The 22,727-nt window shown below is 44.7% G+C and overlaps 1 protein-coding gene across 3 annotated transcripts in view; it reads left to right on the forward strand.

Moving 5' to 3' along the window:
- The first annotated feature begins 2,176 nt into the window (after nt 1-2,176).
- Nucleotides 2,177-22,727, forward strand: part of LOC119163893 (uncharacterized) — a 65,998-nt gene continuing 45,447 nt past the window's right edge. For 2 of the 3 annotated variants that reach the window (XM_075872241.1, XM_075872243.1), the window contains exons 1-2: nt 5,690-5,819; nt 7,928-8,053. In XM_075872241.1, coding sequence (XP_075728356.1) covers nt 7,928-8,053 — 126 coding nt within the window. In that variant the 5' untranslated portion in view covers nt 5,690-5,819. Of the gene's footprint in view, nt 2,326-5,689; nt 5,820-7,927; nt 8,054-22,727 lie in introns of those variants that run through there. The other variant, XM_075872242.1, reaches the window with a different exon arrangement.

A 22,727-nucleotide genomic window follows, 5' to 3' on the forward strand; every position in this document is an offset into this window, starting at 1 on the left:
TTCCTATCACCCCGAAATTGATACGAGCAGTGATCGTATTAGCGAGGTTTCGCTTCAATAGTCGATTCTATGTATGCAACGTTTGATTTTTTATAGGTAACATATAAAACTAGCAGGCCGCCATAACCTAATTCTGGCCATATCATACCACACTCTAACTGTGAGTGTTTCATGGGCATTAAATTAAATTGTAATCAGACATTTTATGACCACTTTGCTTTCATTACACAATAACTGCTTTCGGTATAAGAGCACTAGTTAGGCCAAGGATACATTTCTCTAAAGACGCGTTATCAGCATTATACTTTGCCTTCATTGACAGTTCAATCCACTATGGCATTGTCTCTTCGGATAACACGTATCATTGGCTTGTGATCTATTGAGCAAATACAAAACCTTCCAGCATATCAGCATAGACACCAACGGGAATTCATGCACCACTGCGTCTCCATTGATTTGTGACAACCATATTTTACATACAATTGACTTACTAAGCTATATTCTAACGGTTATGGTCTCTATTCACAAACCAACCCAATACATTCCTCGTGTTTTCCTTATTGGTCTTAAACGTCATTTGTTACACATGATAAACAAATTAGACTTATATACGTGAACCAGTCTTGTCCTCAGCTTTCGCCCTGTTACCATTTCTGTGTCTTCATAACGCATGTAGAAAGTACAGGAAGTTGAGGAAAACTTGCGGTAAGGCCGAGGTTGGTTTGTGAATGCGGGATTATGTTCCACAAATCACCTAATAAACAGCTTTCACACTAGTATACAGATCTTAAAAATGACATTACTACTAGTTTAGCGCATCGCTCAAGCTTTCTTCTCCCTTTTGTACATTCTAACCATATACCGCGATATGAATTCGACATTCATTTCCTTAAAATGGTAGTAATATCTTCGGTTTTACTCCCTAAACCAAGATATCGTTGGGAGCAATCGCCCATGTGGAGGACTCTAAAAACAGATTCAACCAATCAGTGTTTTTAATGTGCATTCATATTGCACAGTGCATGGTATACTCATCTCGCTTCTATCACCTATGGCCGCGGCAGCAGAGATGCAACCCGTAATCTTCGGGTCAGCAACCGAGAAACGTAACCTCTACATAACCACAGTGGATTGTATTTGAAATTATTTACCCTTAACTACAAAATTTTTTCTTCTTTTGATGAAGGCAGTCGTGTGATAGTGCTGTTATTCACCCAGAAAACTTAATTGACTTACTTCAGCATATCGCCTCTTATATGTATACATAATCCATGCTATAATTTATTGTATTGCTGGTGCACAGAACTTTTACTTTGACACAGCGTCTCAATGTATGTATTTTATCAGTTATTATAATTTTCTCAAGTTTTCATCATTTTTGGTTCGCTTGCTCAGACTTTCTTTTTTTATGCTTCTTTGTTAGCTGTATTATCAATTGATTGTCCCACTGCAGTCCTCGAAAACAGGACTTAGTCTGTATACTTTCCTGGTTTTCATTTCGATGTGACCTAGAACAGTAAACTGAATTCGGCTTTTAAAAAAGCATAAAAATATATTAAAACAGTTTTTAAAGCAATCGGCTGCAGTGACCGCTTTTGCTTCGTTAAGGTGCTGTATAGACTCGTCATATTAATTAGGCATATTTTATTCTGAAATCCCCACCCCACACAAAAACTAGAACAGTCACGTACAAGCATCGCATAAAATGCACCTAAAAGTGCCATATGGTTTTTAGTTGAGCACAGTGATAAATCTCCAACAGACTTCGAACTTGAAAAAAGCTGAGGTTGTTTGACACGTGACTAGAAATAAAATGGCAGAAAATATGCGTTTTATTTTTTTTCCTCAAGTACTTCAGTCTCACAAGAACAATAAAATTAATTATGTTTGTTTGTATTAGTCACTTCTATTTTTCTATCCGGATTCTTTCTTATTGTTTTCTAACATTGTCTGGTGCGGCGCGTAATACGTATCCGCAAATTGCAACCCATGGGTGTAATATAAATAAGAACTTCTCTACCGCTGCTCAATCAAGCGCATCACGTGCGGTTGCCTAAATTTAGAAGAAACAAAGAAAAAAAGAAGCGGAAAATGAAGTACACAAAACGGACAAATTCTCATACAGGTGTTCCCGACCCAACGCATCCGCTGATGTAGCTCGCGGCATGACAGTGTGACTGTACCTCACGGTTTGATTGCTCTGCGGCTCCAGGAGAGCTCATTCGGACCCTGTCAGTCTAACTATCGCCATACCGAAGCCACGCCGAAGCTTTTAGGCGCCAGTGCTCGTCGTCAGATTGGAAGTATCCAGATCTTTGCGCCGTGGTAAGTACTTCAAGATTCCGTCGCCCTGCTTTTTCATGTCTTCTTTCCCGTACAGTATTTCTCAGTATGACTTTCAACAAGGGCGCTCATGTTCTCACGAGTTCAAATATTTCACAAGACTTCCACTAGCCCATATTTCGATTACTAAATGCGTTTTTCTCCCTTAGTTATGATCCCGAAGAAGATAATAATATTTAGTTATTGAAATAAAAACAAGTTAAAGCCATGCGAAACCTTTGAACTCGTCAGGCCACGGGCTCTCGTGTTGCAAGTCATATGGAGGACACCTCTACAGTAGGAAGAGTTTTCCTATTTGTTTAGATGGGAGAACGAGAATGTGGGGGGGGGAGGGGGGGTGCATGTGCTATAGCTTCGGCCTGTGCCCCGCCGCGGTGGTCTAGTGGCTAAGGTATACTCGGCTGCTGACACGCAGGTCGCGGGATCAAATCCCGGCTGCGCCGGCTGCATTTCCGATGAAGGTGGAAGTGTTGTGGGCCCATGTGCTCAGATTTGGGTGCACGTTAAAAAAACGCCATGTGTTGAAATTTTTCGGAGCCCTCCACTACGGTGTCTCTCATAATCATGGTGGTTTTGGGACGTTAAAACCCACATATCGATCAATAGCTTCTGTCTGTCTCCAAAAAACAGTCACACTGCCACACTCGCTTCTTTCGCCCCCCTTTTTTTTAAATGTAACTCGTTCCTTACTCGCATAACCACTAATTCCCGCAAATGGCTCTCATATTTCCGCGGGAACCTTCGAGGTTATGTCACACGATAGGCTTCAGCGTGTGAACACGAACAATGGAATCCCTTCTGAAGCCCACGCGACCACCAGCGATAAGGTTCAAATGTTTGATGCCGCATTTATAAATGCCCATGCACATTACCACAGATCACGTTATCGACGGCTGGCGCTCTGTTCACCGCTATCAGTGTACAACGTGCTGTAGTTTGAAGGAAGCAAGAGGTACAAGCTTCCAGCCCGAATGAATAGTTACATCTTTAAGATCACCGGTAGGTCATACACGTCCCAGTGATATTTGGTAATTTTAGGGTACCATTTTTTTCAGCGACCAAAAAAATATTCACACAATCTATGAATCATTTTCTTCCTAATTTGCTGTTTTTCCAACTAAAGCGGACATAGTAAATTCTGGATAATATTAGGCTTTTTTCAAATTTTTACCTGTAATACCTAACTTTTTAAGTTAATTGGCATTTATGAAAACTGGCAACACAAAACAATTGCGAGATTTCTAAGCTTCGCCTTTCACAGTTGAACGCGATAGCGATATCATGTCCCTTGTGCGTACTTCAAATACTTAGAGCATAAAATCTTTATTACCTTGCTTTGCACCGACGTGGTTTTAAGGATGCAGTAACATGTGTGCCTTGGGTGACCGGCTTTAAACTATAGTGTCGTCAAAATATTCCCATGTTCTTCGCATTATTACTGCTATATACATTTCGTGGTGTATCTTGAAGCATGTATACAAGATACGTGTGTTTGTAAAGTATGATAGTTAGTTTACCTGCGTTTTCAAACAGAGTGTGTGTACATATGACAGGAAAAGACCTTAATAAATTTGCAGCTTTGCCCCCATGGGCAAGAATATGCGCCATAGCACCGGTAACCGCTGACAGCTTACCGCAAAGATAATTGACGTGGGTATCCGAAAGTAAACCAGAAGAAGAGCATACTCGAAGAATTTTCAACTCTTCAACTAACCTAATACGTTAATACGTCAATTCTGAAAGTTAATATCATTATATCTACCACTGCCCTCTCGCAGTACTCTTGGTTAAGTTTAATGATACATCATATGAGGGTGAAATCGGCGATTACTTACTTCAACGCATCGTTTCTACGAGTCCGTCCTATTCGCTGTGCTTGCGATAAAAGAAGTGCAATTTTTTTCAACGCCTTAACACACTGCCGGATGATGACCCTACCAAAAGCGTCGGCATGGCTCATGGCCTACATCTATAGCGAAAATAGTTCTGCAACAATTAGAGCAACGCCCCTGCTTAACCTTCATTCTACTTCGCTTTACTTTGGCGTTCCCCGCTTACGCTCGCCATTCACGTAAAAAATCATGGCCGGCTAACAAAGAAGACACAGCGTGCGTTGGGTTTCCTCCTAATCGGCCAGTGTCGTTCAATAGTTCTGACATGCCGAGAGTAGGCAACCATAGCCCAAGTTTGGCGTACTATCAGTCAAGTTCTTCTGGATATCACATCGGTTTCCTTGGTTCCTCTCTGACCGCTATCCATTACAGCTGCCACAGGCATTCATGACCACAGAAGCATGTTTATTCAAGCACTGATCATGAACGCTAATCGTCGGGATGGAGATGTACCACTAGGTTCAACAACGGGGATACATTTACGAAAAACGGTACTTAAGCCGTATAACACTAAAAGACATTCTCTAAGCTCTCTTATGTCAATGTAGAGTAAGCACTTGACTACTTTTGTAAGGACACGCTCTATTTTTGTGTTATACTGATTCATATGACGAAGAGATCAACCATGTTTTCTTTTATTTTTACTTTAACTCTTTAACAAGTCGTACATCTGTCGCAATGCAACGTAGCCAACGTACACAGGCGGCCACACTTCTCATTCTTATCATCGTGATCGTCGCGTGTCGTAAATTAGGCAAAAAAAAATGTCTTTTTAACAGGCTTCTGCTGTTGCATAATAACTTTTTGGTCATTAAAAGGAAGAACTGAAATGCACAGCCTAATAACTGATTTTCATTCGGATGGACTATTTCTCTTGAAATTTTCTACTAATTGGGCCTTTTTTATTTTTACCACATTGTGCCCCACACGGAATATTGTCTAACTCCGCGCTAAGCCACCGAAGTGGTCTTGTAGTCCTTCACTGCTGAATGTGATTGCAGTAATTAAATCACAACTACGGCGGCCGCATTTGAATGGAAGCAAAATGCAGGAGGTGCGTGTGCTTATCATTCAGATGCACGTTGAAGAACACCGGGTAGTCGAAATTTTCGGACCCTCAGCTACGGCGTCTCGCTTAATCACGTTCTATCTTCACGCTCAAAATAAGATAAAAATCGTTGTATTTATTAATAATACTACGCTACCTTCGTGCTGCTGCTACTAGAGCCGATATCTAGACGACGTACGACACTATTACGGGAATCATGCAAATTATTATTGCTTGATTTTCTACGTAACAACTCGTTTGATCATGTCTAATTGATTAGCTCCTCACAAGAAACAAAAGCAACACTAAAAATTGGGAGAAGGTTTTTTTAGCGACGTTTGCGGCGCAGAACGCGACCGCTCTTTTATCTAGGGGTGGCTTGTCTGGCTGATTACATTGTCAAGGTGTCTCGGTGCTCGCCGCTCCGTCAGCGTCGTCTGTGTTACGCTGACTAGTCACCGCTCCAAGAACGTGCGGCACGCAGTGGACACCTGTTGTTCTTTGCTGGATAGTCGGTACCAGTGTTTCTTAGTGCCGTGAGTACTCCGCGAAGATTATCGCCTCTACATTAATCCTAAACGTGGGAGTGTTTCCGGTCTATACCAAAAGAAAGAAGCCGAAATCTTAAGGGTTTCTTTTACTTTGTTAGACGCGTTATTAACGAGAACTAAGAGACTCTAACGCCAAGGAAACTATATGGAGCGTTATTAGTACTAAACCTAATGTAAACGTGAGTGAAGAAATAAAAGTAGTCGAAAAGATAACTTGCTGTGGATAGAAACCGAACCTGTTTCCTTCGAATGACGCGTCCGATGCTTTGCCAACAGAGCTACCAGAGCAGCTATCCCCACACCCACTGTATGGAGCATATATGTTCACCTTCATCTCTGCGTAATCATAAAACCTGTTCAGCATAAACACCTTAGCGAGTGTCCTCGATGCCTCTAAAGTTAGTTTTATACCCTACCAGAAAATGTGAAACGTGTAGCGATCAAAAAAAAAAGGCAGTGCCTGTTGTTTTGATGACGAGCAAACTTTCAGAGAGAGAGAAAGTCCGAGATGTTAACCAAATATTAGCATCTGGCTTGTTACCGAGCACTAGGGTGTAGAAATAGGGTCAAAAATTATTGTTTAGAGAGACAAAGGTAAAAAGGAGAGTAAAAACACACTCAGGCGCTGGATGAAAATAACACACACAGGAATGGTGTTCGGCTAAAGTCGTTCAAAAAGGCCGGTCGATCGCAAAAAGAGCAGGGGCTAAGGCAGGCCCTTCTTTTACGACGTCACGTTCTGTCGATGGCGCAATATGCTTTTTTCCGACAAGGGTCCGTCCTTCAGCTTCTCAAGCACGTTGCTAAGAGTACAGTGCAACTCCTACAGTACAACTCCTACAGTACAACTCCTACAGTGCAACTCCTACAGTACAACTCCTACAGTGCAACTCCTACAGTGCAACTCCTACAGTGCAACTCCTACAGTGCAACTCCTACAGTGCAACTGTAGGATAAATGTACCTACAGTACAGTGCTACGCACTGTACTGTAGGAGTTGTTACACTGACCTTGAGGCAACCCAAATGTTCATCAAAACGGCGATGCGAGTCTGAATGGTTTTCAATTTATTAGTATATCATTATTGGCAGGCTTCCATACGGCGGGCTTTGATTCTAGACTGGGTTGAAAATTCGCTGTGCAACGCATAGTTTCTTTGTTCCAATGTTGTTTGCGGGACATTTGTTTCAGTAAAAGTTTAAATTCTACTGCCCGTCTTGATTGTACATTTATCTTACTGCTGTCGCGTTCTCTCTCAAAAAATTTCCTCCCAGATCCTTAATAGTTTCGAAACACAAAAAGAGCACTCTAAAAGCTCATATGTTTAGTAGCATCAGGCAACCTCTGCAGGGCAGACAGTTGCCAGCATCCGCAAAGTATTATCAGTTCCCGAGGAGTCGCAAAATCAAAGATCGCTTTAAAATACGTCATTATCTGGACCTTATCGAGGAATACGCAGTGTTTCTATCGTAAATAGTGGTTGAACCAGGTAAGCTACCGGCACGGATGCTTCATAAAGAGCGCATTTCATTTGATCTTGATAGAAGACGACGCCAGATGCAAGGGAGCATTGTCCAGAAAGTTTAACATCTTTGCAATTGCGAAGAAGGGACCAGTCTGATCGCTTGTTTCATTGCAAATTGATCTTAGCCCACCATGCAAAAGAGGAAATGGTGACACTGAACCACTTTTGAACTGACATGTATGCTTTACCTTTCTTGCAGGAGGTATACTGTTAGAAATCAGGCGTCAAAATCGAATGTCTGTCACCTGCTCCGGAATTTTTAGTTTTTAGATCAGTACAGATGATTTTTTCTCATGGGTCAAGCCCCAACCACAGAGAACACTGGATATTCAGCGACACGGCGCCATTAACACTATCGCGTGAGAAGCGCGCTACGTTATACTACAAATAGGTTTGAATAAATAAATAGGTTCCACTGGCATCATGATAGATACACAAACAAACCATATAGGCTAGCATAAATTGTTCGCAGCAGAATTGTGGCAAAAGCATATGTATGTACATATAAGTTTAAAACGCTTTCCTTTCCTATCTGCAGATGTAACTTACATATTAACTGTTATTTCAGATGCGAGCAAAAATAGTAGATGGAATTGTCTATTCGCCGTACCCTGACTTGGAAGACCTTAGAGATGTCTCCTTGTACGCCTTCTTGACGCAAAGACTGCAAAAATATGGACACAAAACGGCAATGGTGAGTGTAACTAGGCAATATTTTTTGCTTTTCTACTTATATGAGTCAGACATTGAATACGTCGCCCAATATGACCCGATAGATACGACTAGTGTGTTGTCACTGAAGGGGGACTTAACATGTTTGCTTCTTCTTCCCCATAAAATCAAACGACGTTTCTACAGCGCAACGCGCAGCAGTTTGACAAAAAACAATTGACGATCGCATTCACAGTGGTTGCATTTTGATGTAGCTGAAAAGCTACACGCCGATGTACTTAGATTTAGGTGCGCAATAAAGAATTCAAATGGGTCAGAAATTTGAGTGCTTCGTATGAGTCGCACCTAAAGAACGTTCTACTGTCAGAAACTAGTCGCGCTTAGAGGGGTAATAAGATTGTGTAGAGATAAAGTGTGATAGCCACTCATTTTAGTGCAAGTCAATAATAAGAAGGCGATGTTAAATTACACGAGTCTCATTTTTTACCATTTTCTTAACCGAGGCCCTCCACTAAAGCATGCATGTTCAAGTTGAGCTCCTTCAAGCAACTCATGTATTAACGAAAATTACGTGATGCGCAGAGCATGGACAATATGTGTAAGTGCAAGAAACCAATGTTTAATGTTTTAATGGGGTTCTATATTATAAATAACTAATCATATATCTGAAAATTATATAGGCGTAACAGTAAACACATATATACAAAATCTAAAATACATTTCTGACAAAAACGCAGCCATTACGCATTACTTGCGAACGTCTGCGACTAATCAGTTTAAGATTCGTTGTCGGGAAATTTCAATAACAACACGTGGGGCTTTACGTGACAGAACTGCCACATGATTTCAAGTGACATTGCCGTGGAGGCTCCGGAAATTTCTACCACTACGGGTTCCTTAACCTGCACCTAAATCTAAGCACACGGCCATCTAGCATTTTCGCTTCTATCGAAATGTCACTGGCGCAGCTGGGATTGCACCCGCAACCTTCTGTTCAGCAGGTGATCACCGTAGTCACTGTGTCCCCTCGGCGAATGAAAAAAGATGATAAGGGAGCTCCGCAACACTTTTTGAGCCTGGTGAGAAAACGCTTGGCGATCGGTAGTTGAGACTCCCGATAAAACGCGACCCAAATAATATAGCGTAGCCCGCTGCCTCTAATGCACAATAAATTCTCAAAGTCAGCTGAACATTGCTTTCCCTTTACTCAATAAATGACGATACAAGCTCAAATATCACTCGCTCCCAGCCATTGCGTCAGCCATTGGTTGATTTAAGCACGGCGCGCTTGGTTGTTACTCGGGACGCCGCGGGAGGCCGTGACTTGTCCATGTGTGCGCGCAATCAAACTGAAAAGCCATGTAATCGAAAAAGAAAAGACAGAAAAGGGCTTAAAGTCACGAGCCGTGATTGACGTATTTTCTTTCCCCGTGCCATCCCTCCCTGCTTAGCTTCAAGCGCTTTCATCGGGATGAGAGAAGAAAGAATGCAATTGCAACGTGCGACAAATATTCTCAACTGCGTTCTTACTACACGGATTATAAAAAAAGATGCGGTGGTGATTTTTGTGAGGCAGTCAGCTCTTTTAGTTAGTCCAATCCATGGCTACTTAAAGAGTGTTCCAAGACCCCTTTCGGCCTGCTGGAAAGAATGAAGAAAAAAAAGCGCAACCAGTAATAAAGGAATTGACTGGCACATGGGGCTTGAGTGCAAAAAGTTGGAATGTGTGACGGAATTGAACGCGGCAACGTAAAAGTGAGTAGTGAAAAGAGGGTGTCGTAACAGCGCAAAACAAAATCGAAGTCGCCTCCTGTTTCGCTCTCGGACACAGCTGCTACGTTCTGACTATACAAGTCACCCTGCCAATGAACTTAGCGGCATGCAGCAATCTCTCCTGACTTTCATACGCTGTTATTGCGTTTACAGTTAATGGAAACAATTGAGTGACACATGCGAGCGAAGTAGTAAGAGATGGAATCTGTGACAGAATTTTAGATGCGGAGCATCTAATACTCGAGGCTTGTAGTGCGGCGCCGTCCGCAAGCTTCCTCCTCCTTCTTCCACCATCTGTGCATCCCTTCCTCCTCTACACACCGCGCACGCTTCACTCCTCCACCATCTGTGCACCCTTCCTCCTCTACACACCGCGTGCGCTTCTCCTCTTCACGAACATTCGCTAGCTGTATAATGTAGCGTGCATGCGCCGTCACGCTTCGAGAACATCGGCAGCTGACGCGCGCGCATGCGCCGTCACGCTTCGAGAACATCGGCAGCTGACGCGCGCGCATGCGCCGTTGCGCTTCTCCCCATTCTCGAACATTCGACAGCTGACAGTGCATGCGCCGTCGCGCTGTATATATACTCAAGGTCGGTGCTCGCTCGCTCAGTTGCCGCTCGTCGGTTGGTTTGTACGGCGCGTCGACGTCCGAGGTCGCAACCCGATCCACTCACTCTTCACTTTACCGACCAAAAAGCCATCGTGCTCAAAGTTCGTCGCAATAAATAAACACCGCCCTTTCGCATACGTGTCGTACGTGTTCACTCATTTAACACCCTTCCTACAACCACGTTAACCAATTTAGCCAGCGACACAAGTAAGTCGCAATTCAACACCCCATTTCACAACCACGTTAACCAATTTAGCCATCGACCCAAGTAAGTCGCACTTTAACACCCCGTTAACCAATTATATGCTCCGCATCCTCCTCAGTGTTGCCCCGAGGGAAGCTGCGGGCAATTTTTTTTCTCCCACATGCTGCCCATGAGAAATGCCATGGCGACCGTCTCAGTCATGGGAGCAAAACACTTCACTGCTCGCTCAACCTTGTTTATGCAGTGTTGACGGTTACACGTTACGATTAATGCTGTCACTGGTACCTCGTTAAGATTTTTAAATGCGAATCATTTCTTAGCGAACTTGAGCGTATCTCTCTATCTATCTATCTATCTATCTATCTATCTATCTATCTATCTATCTATCTACCTATCTATCTATCTACCAGCCGCCAACGACATTTAGCTCTCCTAGCCGTTTCGATAATATTATCGATACCAAACTTGGTATAGTATAACATCACTGTATGAAGAACATATTTCACTAGCCATAACATGAAAATCATGATGTGTATGTCATGAATGTCATGATTTATACTTCATGGCCCTTCAGCTCTTGTGGTGGTTCTGTTCACATGGCACCTTGTAATACTGTTATGGAGTGACATGATTGCATGGCTAGCACAAGCGACAGACCCTAACATGAAAATCATGACATGCGTGTCATGCAACAACATGCATACATGCCCCACTCATGATGCGCTTGGGGCCGTTTCGCTAGCTTCACTTATACCAAATCTGGTATTACGGGACGGGAATGGAAGACGAAGGTATGTGACCTGCGCAAGCATGATAGTCATGAGATGCATGTCATGTAACAACATGACTACATGCTACGCTCATGATGCGCTCGTGGCTGTTTCGCTAGCTTCACATGGACTAAACTCGGTATTACGCAACGCGAACGGATGACATGCACTTTAAGCAAAATTTAACCGAGATGAGAGTTTCTCCAGCACATGAGCCCACAAAACTCCCCTGCTCCAATTATTTACTCCCTGGTAGGGAGTGAACTCGGCACATGTCATCGTAAAACGCCCCCTGGTGAATCACAGAGTTTAAGAACGACATGACTTTGTTAAACTCCCCAGGGAGTTTCAGGTCACGTGGTTACAAACTCCCTATAGGAGCTTTAAAAACCCTCTTTGGGCGTGACGTGTGTGTGTGTGTGTGTGAGTGTGTGTGTGTGTGCGTGAGTGTGTGTGCACGGGCATATGTTTGCACGTCGGTGTGAAACACATGTGCTTAGTGTGGCTAACCGTGTAAGCATCTGTCAACAGGCAACGAAATTATAAGTGCAGCGAAGAATAGCAATGACCAGTTGGTATTCACTGTGAACATTTCAATATATTTCGCACTGTTAAACCACGCTGCACATCGGTCCGATTCCTCAACGAAATGCCGTGAATGCCGAGCTTCAAAGAGGCGAGTAACAAAAAACTTCGAAGAATAAATTAATGGTAGCAAAAGTAAGCTGTTACGATCGTCAGCGGCTGCTCCTGGAGTTTCACCGTCAAAAACTTCGAAGCGGTCTGAAGTAGGCTTCGCTCGACTACGGCAGGCTGGCCGGCAACCGGTCCGAGAGTTGCACCGGCAACGCGCTCGCCCCGTCTCCGCCGATAGTGGCTTCTCGGAGTGTCACTGGTATTTCACCGACTGTAACATCTAAGTGGTAAGAAGGCCTCGCTATGCCGTCGGTATCAAGCCGGCATCGTGTCGAACTCGCACTGCGCGCCGGCCACCGCGGCAAGCGCTACGAGCTAGCACCGACCACCGGCGAGGCAAAGAATGTTTCACAAAAAATGAAGTCTGCTGGGATGTATAACAGTCTTCTGTGCCTTGCGACCGCAGCTGTCAATGACTAACTGCAAGGCGAGCGCCGAACGAGGCGGAGTACGATCGTCAGCGATTGCACCGTAAAACTTCGAAGCGGTTCGAAGTAGGCTTCACTCGACTACGGTAGGCTGGTCAGCAAGCGGTGCGAGAGTTGCGCCGGCGAAGCGCTCGCCCCGTCTCCGCCGATGGTGAGTTTTCGGAGTGTCACCGGTATTTCACCGGCTGCAACATCTAAGCGTTACGAAGGCCTCAATATGGCGTCGGTATCAAGTCGGCATCGTATCGAGCTCGCACTGCGCACCGGCCGCCGTGGCGAGCTCTGCGAGCTATACATGCAATGCATGCGAGCAACGGGAACAGCGACTGCGAACCGTCTCATTCGTTTAAGTCTATCGCTCCGTAGCTTAAACTGCGTGGATAGCGGGCACCTACTTCGGTGCATAGAAAAAACAACAAGACGTAAACTGCACATCAGCAAGCATTTTGTGATCGCCAGCTCTCATTCATCGAATCACCGTGCGTACTCGTGAGTGAGGCCTAGTTGTCGAATGCGGTAGCGGCGGCCTACCTCGCTTCATCGCTGGAGCTGCTAAATGTGCCTCTTTAATGTGTTCATTCAAGGCCGTGCGCACTTTGTGTATGATTCAGTGCATTTTACGGGTCCACATACAGTACTGCTAATGAAAATTCAGCCCGTACGACAGAGCGTCAACTGATAAACCTTTTCCGCTATAGTAAAAAAATATTAAATATTAGGCAGGCGTAAGATAAAAGGCATGTGTGTTGAATTGCTTAGATCAGACCACCGCAAGTTCATACTTACGCCGTGCGTATTTATTGCTTAATTATTAGCGAAAACAGGCTTTCACCGGGGCTACATGGGAGGTAAGAATGTGGTGCCTATATATACCCGGTGACTATATGGTAGGTGTGTACTGCTTGTGGCAAGCTGAGGTGTGTACTGCGTGTGGCACTCTGTGTTCGGCTTCGGTGGGAGACGGACGTGTGATGGCTCGCTCCGTGCGAGGTGCTTCGGCGGCCGCTGCTGGCCGCGGTGTTAGGTTCCCTTCTGCACCATCGGATTACCGGTTTTTGTTGCCTACATTGCCGTCGGGTGACAGTATGGAAGAGTGTGTGTTTCTGCACGGGGATTCGGAAAAAAGACCATACCGGTTGGAAGACTTTCGGGCCCCGTTGGAAGAAGTGGGACTCATCAAGGCGATCACTGGCATTGGAGCCTTCCAGATGAATCACATCTGGCTGGCGAAGATGCGAAGCAAGGATGACAAAGAAGCATTACTCAAAACAGGTGGACTCCGAGTCAAGGGTGGCTTCTGTGCTATCATCGACCCTATCCAACATGATGTAACCGTGAAACTCCACTGGGTTGACTTTGCGGTCTCGAATGAGAGCGTTCGACAAGCGTTGGGTGAGTTTGGTGAAGTTCTGGAGGTTTCCAATGACAACTGGACCGTCGCTGGCTTTGAACAGGCGATATCAACGACGAGGGTGGTGCGACTGAAACTGAAGGAAGGCGTGGTGCTAGAAGACTTGCCGCACCTTTTTAAGATTGGAGGGGGCACCGTCCTTCTTGTGGCCCCGGGTCGGGCACCGCTTTGCCTAAGGTGTCACATGCAAGGACATATACGACGAGACTGCCAGACGCCCCGCTGTGGTGTATGCCGAGCGTTTGGTCATGAAAGTCAAGATTGCGTCAGGAGTTATGCCAGAGTTACGAAGACCGTGCTGCCAACAGATGACGCCCAAGATAATCTAATGGACGCCGAAGAGGCTGAGAAGGTGGCCCCTGGCAGCAACGCCGTGGGACCCGACGCCGCGGTTCAGGCAACAACTGGAGAAGAGACAGCCGACGCGACAACGCAAGATGGCAAAGACTCAACGAAAGAATCCGAGGAGTTGGCCGCAACAGGCGGCCAGCAGGACATCCAAGAATCGATGGAGGAAGATATGGGTACCAGTGGCGAGATCGCTACGCCAGAAGCCGGCACAAAGTCTCCGGAAGCGACCACGGGACGCGGCAAGCGTTACTGAGTGGAGAGCACGGAACGCAACCTGAAACGCCCGGAGCGTCTGTGGCATCGCGTCACGGGCGCTAAGAGTAAAAAATATGCCCTCGAAACCCGGTCGGCGTCATCGTCGCCGGTTCGGGGACACGATCTAGACGCGTAAGATCCCGGTTTTCCCACTGCACGGTATACCAGACACGGTAAGCGCAGCATTGTAGTTTTCATCTTTGTCATCAACATGGCTAGCATGACTGCGCCTTTACGCATTGGTACGCTGAATGTACGTGGTCTAGGAACGCGACGCAAACAGTACCAGTTGAAACGCTTGATGCAAGAAAAAGACCTTGACTTGCTCGCGGTCCAGGAGACTAAAGTTAGTACTGAGGACGCGACTGATAGCTTGGTAGCAGAATTTTCATTGCGGTACAATGCGTGTGTGAGCTATGCAGTGGGAGCATCAGCCGGATGTATTATTTTTGTCAAGAACTCTCTTGGTATTGTAGTGGAAGAGGTCAAAAGTTGCCTACATGGGCGTTTTGTTTTGTGTGACTTTTGTTACGGGATCACTAAATTTAGAGTTATCTGTGTATACGCACCTACAAATTCGAGAGACAGATGTTTGTTTTTTCGGGAAATGCAAGCGTACTTTGAATGTCAGAAATGTGTGGTTCTGTTGGGTGACTTCAATTGTGTTTTGACCCAAGAAGATTGCACGTATACTGCTAAATTAGGTGATGAAAGCGTTGGGTTGCTTAGAGACAGCCTTATTAAGTACTTTTTACATGACGTAGCTCTGTTTGCGATGGGTGGCAGTCGCCAGCACTTCACACATTTTCAAGGTTCGAGTCACGCACGACTAGATCGAGCATATTTTTGTTCTGAGATAGTACCTTTATGTCAGAACTATGACGTTTATGCTGTTTCCTTCAGTGATCATTGCTTAGTTTTGTTTGAGATAGGTAGAAAGTGCAAAAAGAAGGTTGTATGGGAAACATGGAAACTGAATACTAAGATAATTACGCACGAAGGGTTTGTAGATAAGACAAAGAAGGAAATCGGGAATTTTTTCAAAAACGCAGAAAGGAGTGCCACGGAAAGATGGGAATTATTTAAGCAAAAGATAAAAATGAATGCAATAGAGTGTGGTTGCTACATGCAGCACCAAGCTCGAAAACAGGAACGTGAGCTACGGGCAGAGCTAAATGATTTGGTGAATATTGAAGCAGAAAACCCGGGCTTATTCACACATCAACTGCAGGTTGTCAAAAACAAAATTGAATGTCTTGAAGAAGATAAATATAAAGGCGCAATTATACGAGCAAGAGCTGAGAGATACCTCGTAGGTGAAGCCCCGACAAAGCGAGCCTTGTCAGATGAAAAGGCATATGCTCGAGCTCACGACATACTAGAGATAGAATGGAATGGTAAAATATTGAAAGAACATAAAGATATTATGAAAGCTTTTGAAAACTATTATCAGGACTTGTTTGCTTATCGCGAACCAAAGGAGCCGGATTTTGTAGATGAGTTCTTGATAGAAATGCCGACACTTAATGCTGAGGACACAAATTTATTGGAAATGTCTATTAGTATAGGGGAAATTGAGAAGGCTATCGATGATCTCGGCATGGGCAAATCACCTGGTCCAGATGGCATTAATGCCGCCTTTTCGAAGACGTTCAAGGAGGATATGGCCGCCGCATTGCATGAGGTTTTTTCAGAGTCTTTAGATCGCGGAGCTTTGCCTTCATCGTTTAATCGAGCGCACACCGTGCTGATTCCTAAAGGGAAAGAGCAACATGTTTTACGCAAAGTGACAGGATACAGGCCAATCACGCTAACAAACGTAGATTATAAGGTGTTTATGAAAGTTCTGGCTAGGAGGTTGCAAGGACTTATATACAAGTTGGTCGGGTCACATCAGACTTGTGGCATCAAGCGTAGGAGCATATTCACGAATATTCATGTTGCCAGGAGCATTTTGGAGTATTGTGACGCTGCGCTACTAAAAGTAGCTATGTTGCAAATTGATCTAGCCAAGGCTTTCGACATGGTTCCGCACAATATACTCTTCATGCTAGCTGAGTACGTTGGTCTTGGTGCGATCATATGTAAAGGTATTAAATTGGCATATAAAAATTCAACCACAAATTTAATTGTAAATATAGAACTCTCAGAGCGCATACAAGTACTTTCCTCCGTGCGCCAGGAGTGTCCTTTAAGTCCTTTGCTCTTCGCTCTATTTTTGGAACCATTGTGTCAGAAAGTGATTCACCATGCAGGGATTAATGGTTTCAGGTTGCAGTCATGTGAAGTGCGTGTTTTGGCATACGCCGACGATATTGCCTTTTTGCAGTTGATAGAGAGAGTGTCACTTCGTTATTAAAAATCACTCAAAGGTTTTGTGACACGAGTGGAAGTTTAATGAACAAAGAAAAAAGCATTGGTTTATGGCATGGTAATTGGGACCTTACGCCCAGTTCTTTTGGAAATATTCAGTGGCTCACGACGCCTAGTCGTTACCTTGGGGTACCATTGGACAGGTATCAAGACAGTGAAGCTTTTTGGCTTGAAAAGGCTGAAGAACTGCGCGCGACCGCCGAAGGATGGGGCGGTCGTGGCTTATCAATTTTCTCTCGGTCAGCTGTATGCAACGTTTTTCTGGCTGCTAAAATTATGTACCTTTTGCGAGTACTTAGTTGTAAGCGTAAAACCATTCACAAAGTCCACAGGATATTCGCCACGTTCATCTGGAGCTCTACGTGGGAGAGAACATCTAGAACGAACTTGTTTCGGCGAGTTAAGCAAGGAGGGCTGTCTCTTTGCCATCTGTTTCTTAACCAAGTAATATCACGTTTCCTGCTCATTAGAGACCAGAGAGACTCTTTTTTACGTTCTTTATTTCAAACAACGCTGTTACACCACATGCCTGACTTCTTTGTATCTTCAGACAGGCGAGAACGATACACCTTGTCACCGTTCTTGCGCGAAGTTGTGTTCTCATATCGTTTCTTAAGGGCGAGGTTTTCGATAGATTACCTAACTAATGTGAAAAGAAAGCGCCTTATGAAAGACCTAATACAGAATGTTTTTCCTGTGCCCCTGTACCGTTCAAGGTATGAAAAATCATATGGTCATGACGTATTAAAGCGAGTGAAAAACATGTGTATACCACCCAATGTGAAAACCTTCTTTTTTAAACTTCATACGGGAACCTTGCCAGTAAAAACGTGGCTTGAAGAGAGAGGGATGTATGTGCCATGGGGAAGCAGCTGTCTCCTGTGTAACCAACCTGAGACCATTGAACATGTGTTTATTGATTGTAAGAACGCTATTTTCTTTTGGGACATTTTACAGAGAACTTTAAAAAAAGATTTACCTCTTACTTCATATGGAATTCGTTTTTTGCCTTGTGATAGTTCTGTGCAAAATTTGGATGTTATATTTGTACTTGGTCTTCATTCGGTTTGGCGTAGTATGCTATCGTACAGACACTGTGATGTGAGAGTTCTATCCGTTAATGAGTGTTTCGTGGAAGCTGTTATAAAAGTGCGAGATGTGTATAAGACTACCGACTGTAATGAAGATGTAATATCTTTGTTTGACGCGTTGTCACGCATGAAACACGTGTAATAGTGATTGTCGTATTAGCTTGACCTGTAGTCAAGAAGGCAATAAAGAAAAAAAACTGCTTGTGGCAAGCTGTGGTGAGTGCGAGTGTTGTGATATTACGTGAACGTTGTGATAATGTTGGTGTACTGTAATCATTGTTGTGCGCATTAAATGTAAATTAATTGAAGTAACGCTTGCGCAAGGTACGGCTGCTGACGTAATTTTTTTTCTCAATCGATGCAAAAAATTTACTCCCATACTGACCTGAAAAAGTTCCCCAATGAATGTAAATAAAAACCCCCCTGGCACCATGCAAAAACCCCATCTCCCTCCGGACAGTGTTTATAAAACTCCCATCGGGGCGTGAGCTAGAGGACAAGGTCATTTACTCCCATCTCGGCTTATTTCTGTTTACAGAGTAGGTAAATGACACATCCAAACATGACAATCACAACATGAGTGTCATGTAATAACATGGCTACATGCCACACTCATGATGCGCTCGTGGCCGTTTCGCTAGATTCGCATGTACCAAATTTGGTATTCATCATCATCATCATCATTACCATCATCATCAGCCTGACTACGTCCACTGCAGGACAAAGGCCTCTCCCATGTTCCGCCAGTAAACCCGGTCCTGTGCTTGCTGCTGCCAATTTATACCCGCAAACTTCTTAATCTCATCTGCCCACCTAACCTTTTGTCTCCCCCTAACCCGCTTGCCTTCTCTGGGAATCCAGTTAGTTACCCTTAACGACCAGCGGTTATCCTGTCTACGTGCTACATGCCCGGCCCATGTCCATTTCTTCTTCTTGATTTCAGCTATGATATCCTTAACCCCCGTTTGTTCCCTAATCCACTCTGCTCTCTTCTTGTCTCTTAAGGTTACACCTGCCATTTTTCTTTCCATTGCTCGCTGCGTCATCCTCAATTTAAGCTGAACCCTCTTTGTAAGTCTCCAGGTTTCTGTTCCGTAGCTATGTACCGGCAAGATACAGCTATTATATACATTCCTCTTGAGGGATAGTGGCAATCTACCTGTCATAATTTGAGAGTGCTTGCCAAATGTGCTCTATCCCATTCTTATTCTTCGACTCACTTCAATCTCGTGGTTCGGCTCCGCGGTTATTACCTGCCCTAAGTAGACATAGTCTTTTACAACTTCAAGTGCACTATTACCTATCTCAAAGTGCTGCTCTTTTCCGAAGTTGTTGTACATTACTTTCGTTTTCTGCACATTCATTTTAAGACCCACCTTTCTGCTCTCCTTGTCTAACTCCGTAATCATGAGTTGCAATTCATCCCCTGAGTTACTCAGCAATGCAATGGCATCGGCGAAGCGCAGGTTACTAAGGTACTCTCCTTTACCTCTTATCCCTAACTGTTCCCGTTCTAGGCTTCTGAAAACCTCCTGTAAGCACGCGATAAATAGCATTGGGGAGATTGTGTCCCCCTGCCGTACACCCTTCTTGATTGGTATTCTGTTGCTTTCTTTATGAAGCACTATGGTAGCAGTTGATCCCCTGTAGATTTCTTCCAGAATGTTTATATATACTTCATCGACGCCCTGATAGCGCAGTGTCTGCATCACGGCTGATATTTCTACTGAATTAAACGCCTTCTCGCAATTTAGAAAGTTATGTATAGTGGTTGGTTATATTCTGAGCATTTCTCTGTTAACTGATTTATAGTGTGAATGTGGTCGATTGTTGAGTAGCCTGTTCGAAATCCTGCTTGTTCCTTTGGTTGACTGAATTCTAATGTTTTCTTTACTCTGTTAGCAATTACCTTTGTAAATGGCTTGTATACTACAGAGAGCAAGCTAATCGGCTTGTAATTCTTCAAGTTCTTTTCATCTGCTTTCTTATGTATTAAGATGATGTTAACGTTCTTCCAAGACTCTGGTACTCTTCCCGTCAGGAGACACCTCGTAAACAGGGTGGCTAGTTTTTCTAACACAATCTGTTCTCCATCTTTCAGCAGATCTAATGTTACCTGATCCTCAACAGCAGCTTTGCCTCTTTGCATGCTCTCCAAAGCTTTTCTGACTTCTTCTATCATTACTGGTGGGGTGTCATCTGGGTTACTTCTAGTTCTTATAGTATTAAAGTCGTGGTTGTCCTGACTACTGTATAGATCTCTGTAAAACTCCTCCGCTATTTTAACTATCGTATCCATATTGGTAGGTATTTTGCCTTCTTTGTCCCTTAGTGCATACATCCGATTTTTGCCTATCCCAAGTTTCCTCTTCACTGCTTTGAAGCTTCCTCCGCTTTTCAGAGCGCGTTCAATTCTCTCCATGTTATACCTTCTTTGGTATAACATGGAGAAATTTGGTATTACGTTTACGTCAATATATGACGAAGGTATGTGACTGGTGCGAACGTGATAATCATGAGATGCGTGTCATGTGAGGACATGACTATATGCCTCAGTCAAGGCGCCAATACATTTCGACGTGACGTGGTGCACGTGATCACCGGTGTTCATTTCATCGGGTCATGCCGGCGTTGCCATGCAGAGAGCCGGTCCTGCCATATACTCGCAGGCGCCTTTGACGCATGCGCGTTTCAGCGCATCCGGCGTCCCTCTGTCTCAAAAAGAGGGAGACGCAGTTTTGTCTGGGTAACGCATCGGCGCGAAATACAGCATGTCGCGATTCGCGCCTGTTATGAATTTTGCTCTGTCGCGATGGTAGCGGTGGCGAAAAGCGGCAAGCCGTCGAGCGGACTTCGCTGAAGCCTTAGCCCGAAGGCGAAACAGGGAGGCAATCCGTTTTGAAAACAGCAACAAAAGTAGCGTTTACTGTAGCAGGTTGTCGTTTGTATAGAGCCGGCCAGCACGACAACGTCGGCTGGGGCAAAAATCCCCTCTAACATGGGGCCGGCATGGCCTTAAATAGCGTTTTGGGACTCTTCTGCGAGACCAGTTCCCCGGAACAGCACAGTGGCTCGGCTGAGGAGACGCAGCCATACCCGGAACTGCAAAGTGGTTCGGCGGAGGAAGTGACGTTATCCCTGGAACTGCACGGTTCTTCTGCACGGAAGGCGGCGCTGGGAGGGGGGGAGACAGTTCGTCGGAACAGGGCTCGATCTCGTGAAACGTGCTCTCGAACGAGGAACATGTCTGTGGCACAACAGCACCCCCGCCGCGAGACAATGCATCCGGAGTTTTGAGCCGTCAGCGCGGCTCGGAAGGAGGGATGCTGGTTGACTGTCGGTAGCCGTTCCGCTCTCTCCGCCCGTTGAGACTTCCATAGGCCTGCAGAGGTTCACTGGAACGACGAAGTCGAACACAAAGCCGAACCACTTTGACCAAAGCAAGCACCCTCCAAATGCTGATCAAGTCACCAGACCAGCAGAACCCAAATGTTTCCTCGAAATTACGCTGGGCTAACAAATAGCATCACGAGCAACGAATCTCGGGAGGAATACACAATGTGGACACACCTTTAGCTAAGTGTCAGTGCATGACACCACTAAACCAAACAGATTTTTTTTTTGTTTTCAAGCGATTCTCAATTGTGATTTAGGCAGATTCTGGACGATCGAAGCTTCTGAGGATTGCTCAATTTAGCACCGAAACTACAATTTAGTACGCCGAGCAATCCTGAATCACGCACATTGGCGTCGCCTGCAAGCGTCATATTGTCAACTTAACAAAGTTCGTCCTCCTACAAGCTCGCTTTTCAATGCGCGCAGCCAATATGATCAAAACAAGATTAAACACGCTTGAAAAGTAAGACAATAAGAATGAAAATTATTAAATAAGAATGAAATAAGAACGAAAGAATGAAACTTGCGTGTGTTATACAAAACAAAGTTAACCTACACTGACGTGCGCACTAACACGTAATGCCAATCGCAGATGGTATTTTAGTCATGGGCTTTTACGCAACGTTCTACGCAAAATAAAACGCACTAACTGTTGCCTTTCGAAAAGTATGAAAACAAAATTAATCAAACAAGCATATCAATGCCTGCTTCTCCAATTGAAAGGAAAGGAAAACTTACAAAAATTTAGATGCACTCATAGCTCATAGGAGGGCAACCAAATTAGAAAAGGTTATTCTCAAAATTTAAGTACAAAAAATACCCTCTTGGTATCAGCAAGGTGGCACTCTCAGACGAACTCTGGGAAGTCGCGCACTCCATAGCTTTCGTGGGTTGTGGTCTGGACAAAAGGACGACGAATCAACTTGTTCGCCAAACTTAGCAGCACCGACTTTTGACCTACCCCCACTTAACTCGAAGAAAGAGGCATCTGCACTGCTTCGTTTACCCCTCCGGTTCGACCAGTGACCCTCTCGCCACGGTGGGGAATGACAGCCTTTGTTACAGCTCAGGCGTACGCGATGCTTCTCCACGTGGTTGCCTCTACGCGGCATCAAAAAAAATGAGACCACGCGATTATCTCGGCGTCCGAATTTCCCTGAAACTCGGTTTTTCTTGACGCGCTTCCCGCCTAATCTCGATCCTCGTGATGGTCTGAGCTTCAAACATTTCCCAGAGGGCCCTGTCACGATCCTACACCTAGCCGTGAACATGGCGTCTCGACGGATGATGTCATGGCACCTAACAGCAGCTTCAGCACGCTTGGCGCCCATCG

This window comes from Rhipicephalus microplus, chromosome 8 (assembly GCF_043290135.1).
Source record: "Rhipicephalus microplus isolate Deutch F79 chromosome 8, USDA_Rmic, whole genome shotgun sequence".
NCBI classification, from domain to species: domain Eukaryota; kingdom Metazoa; phylum Arthropoda; class Arachnida; order Ixodida; family Ixodidae; genus Rhipicephalus; species Rhipicephalus microplus.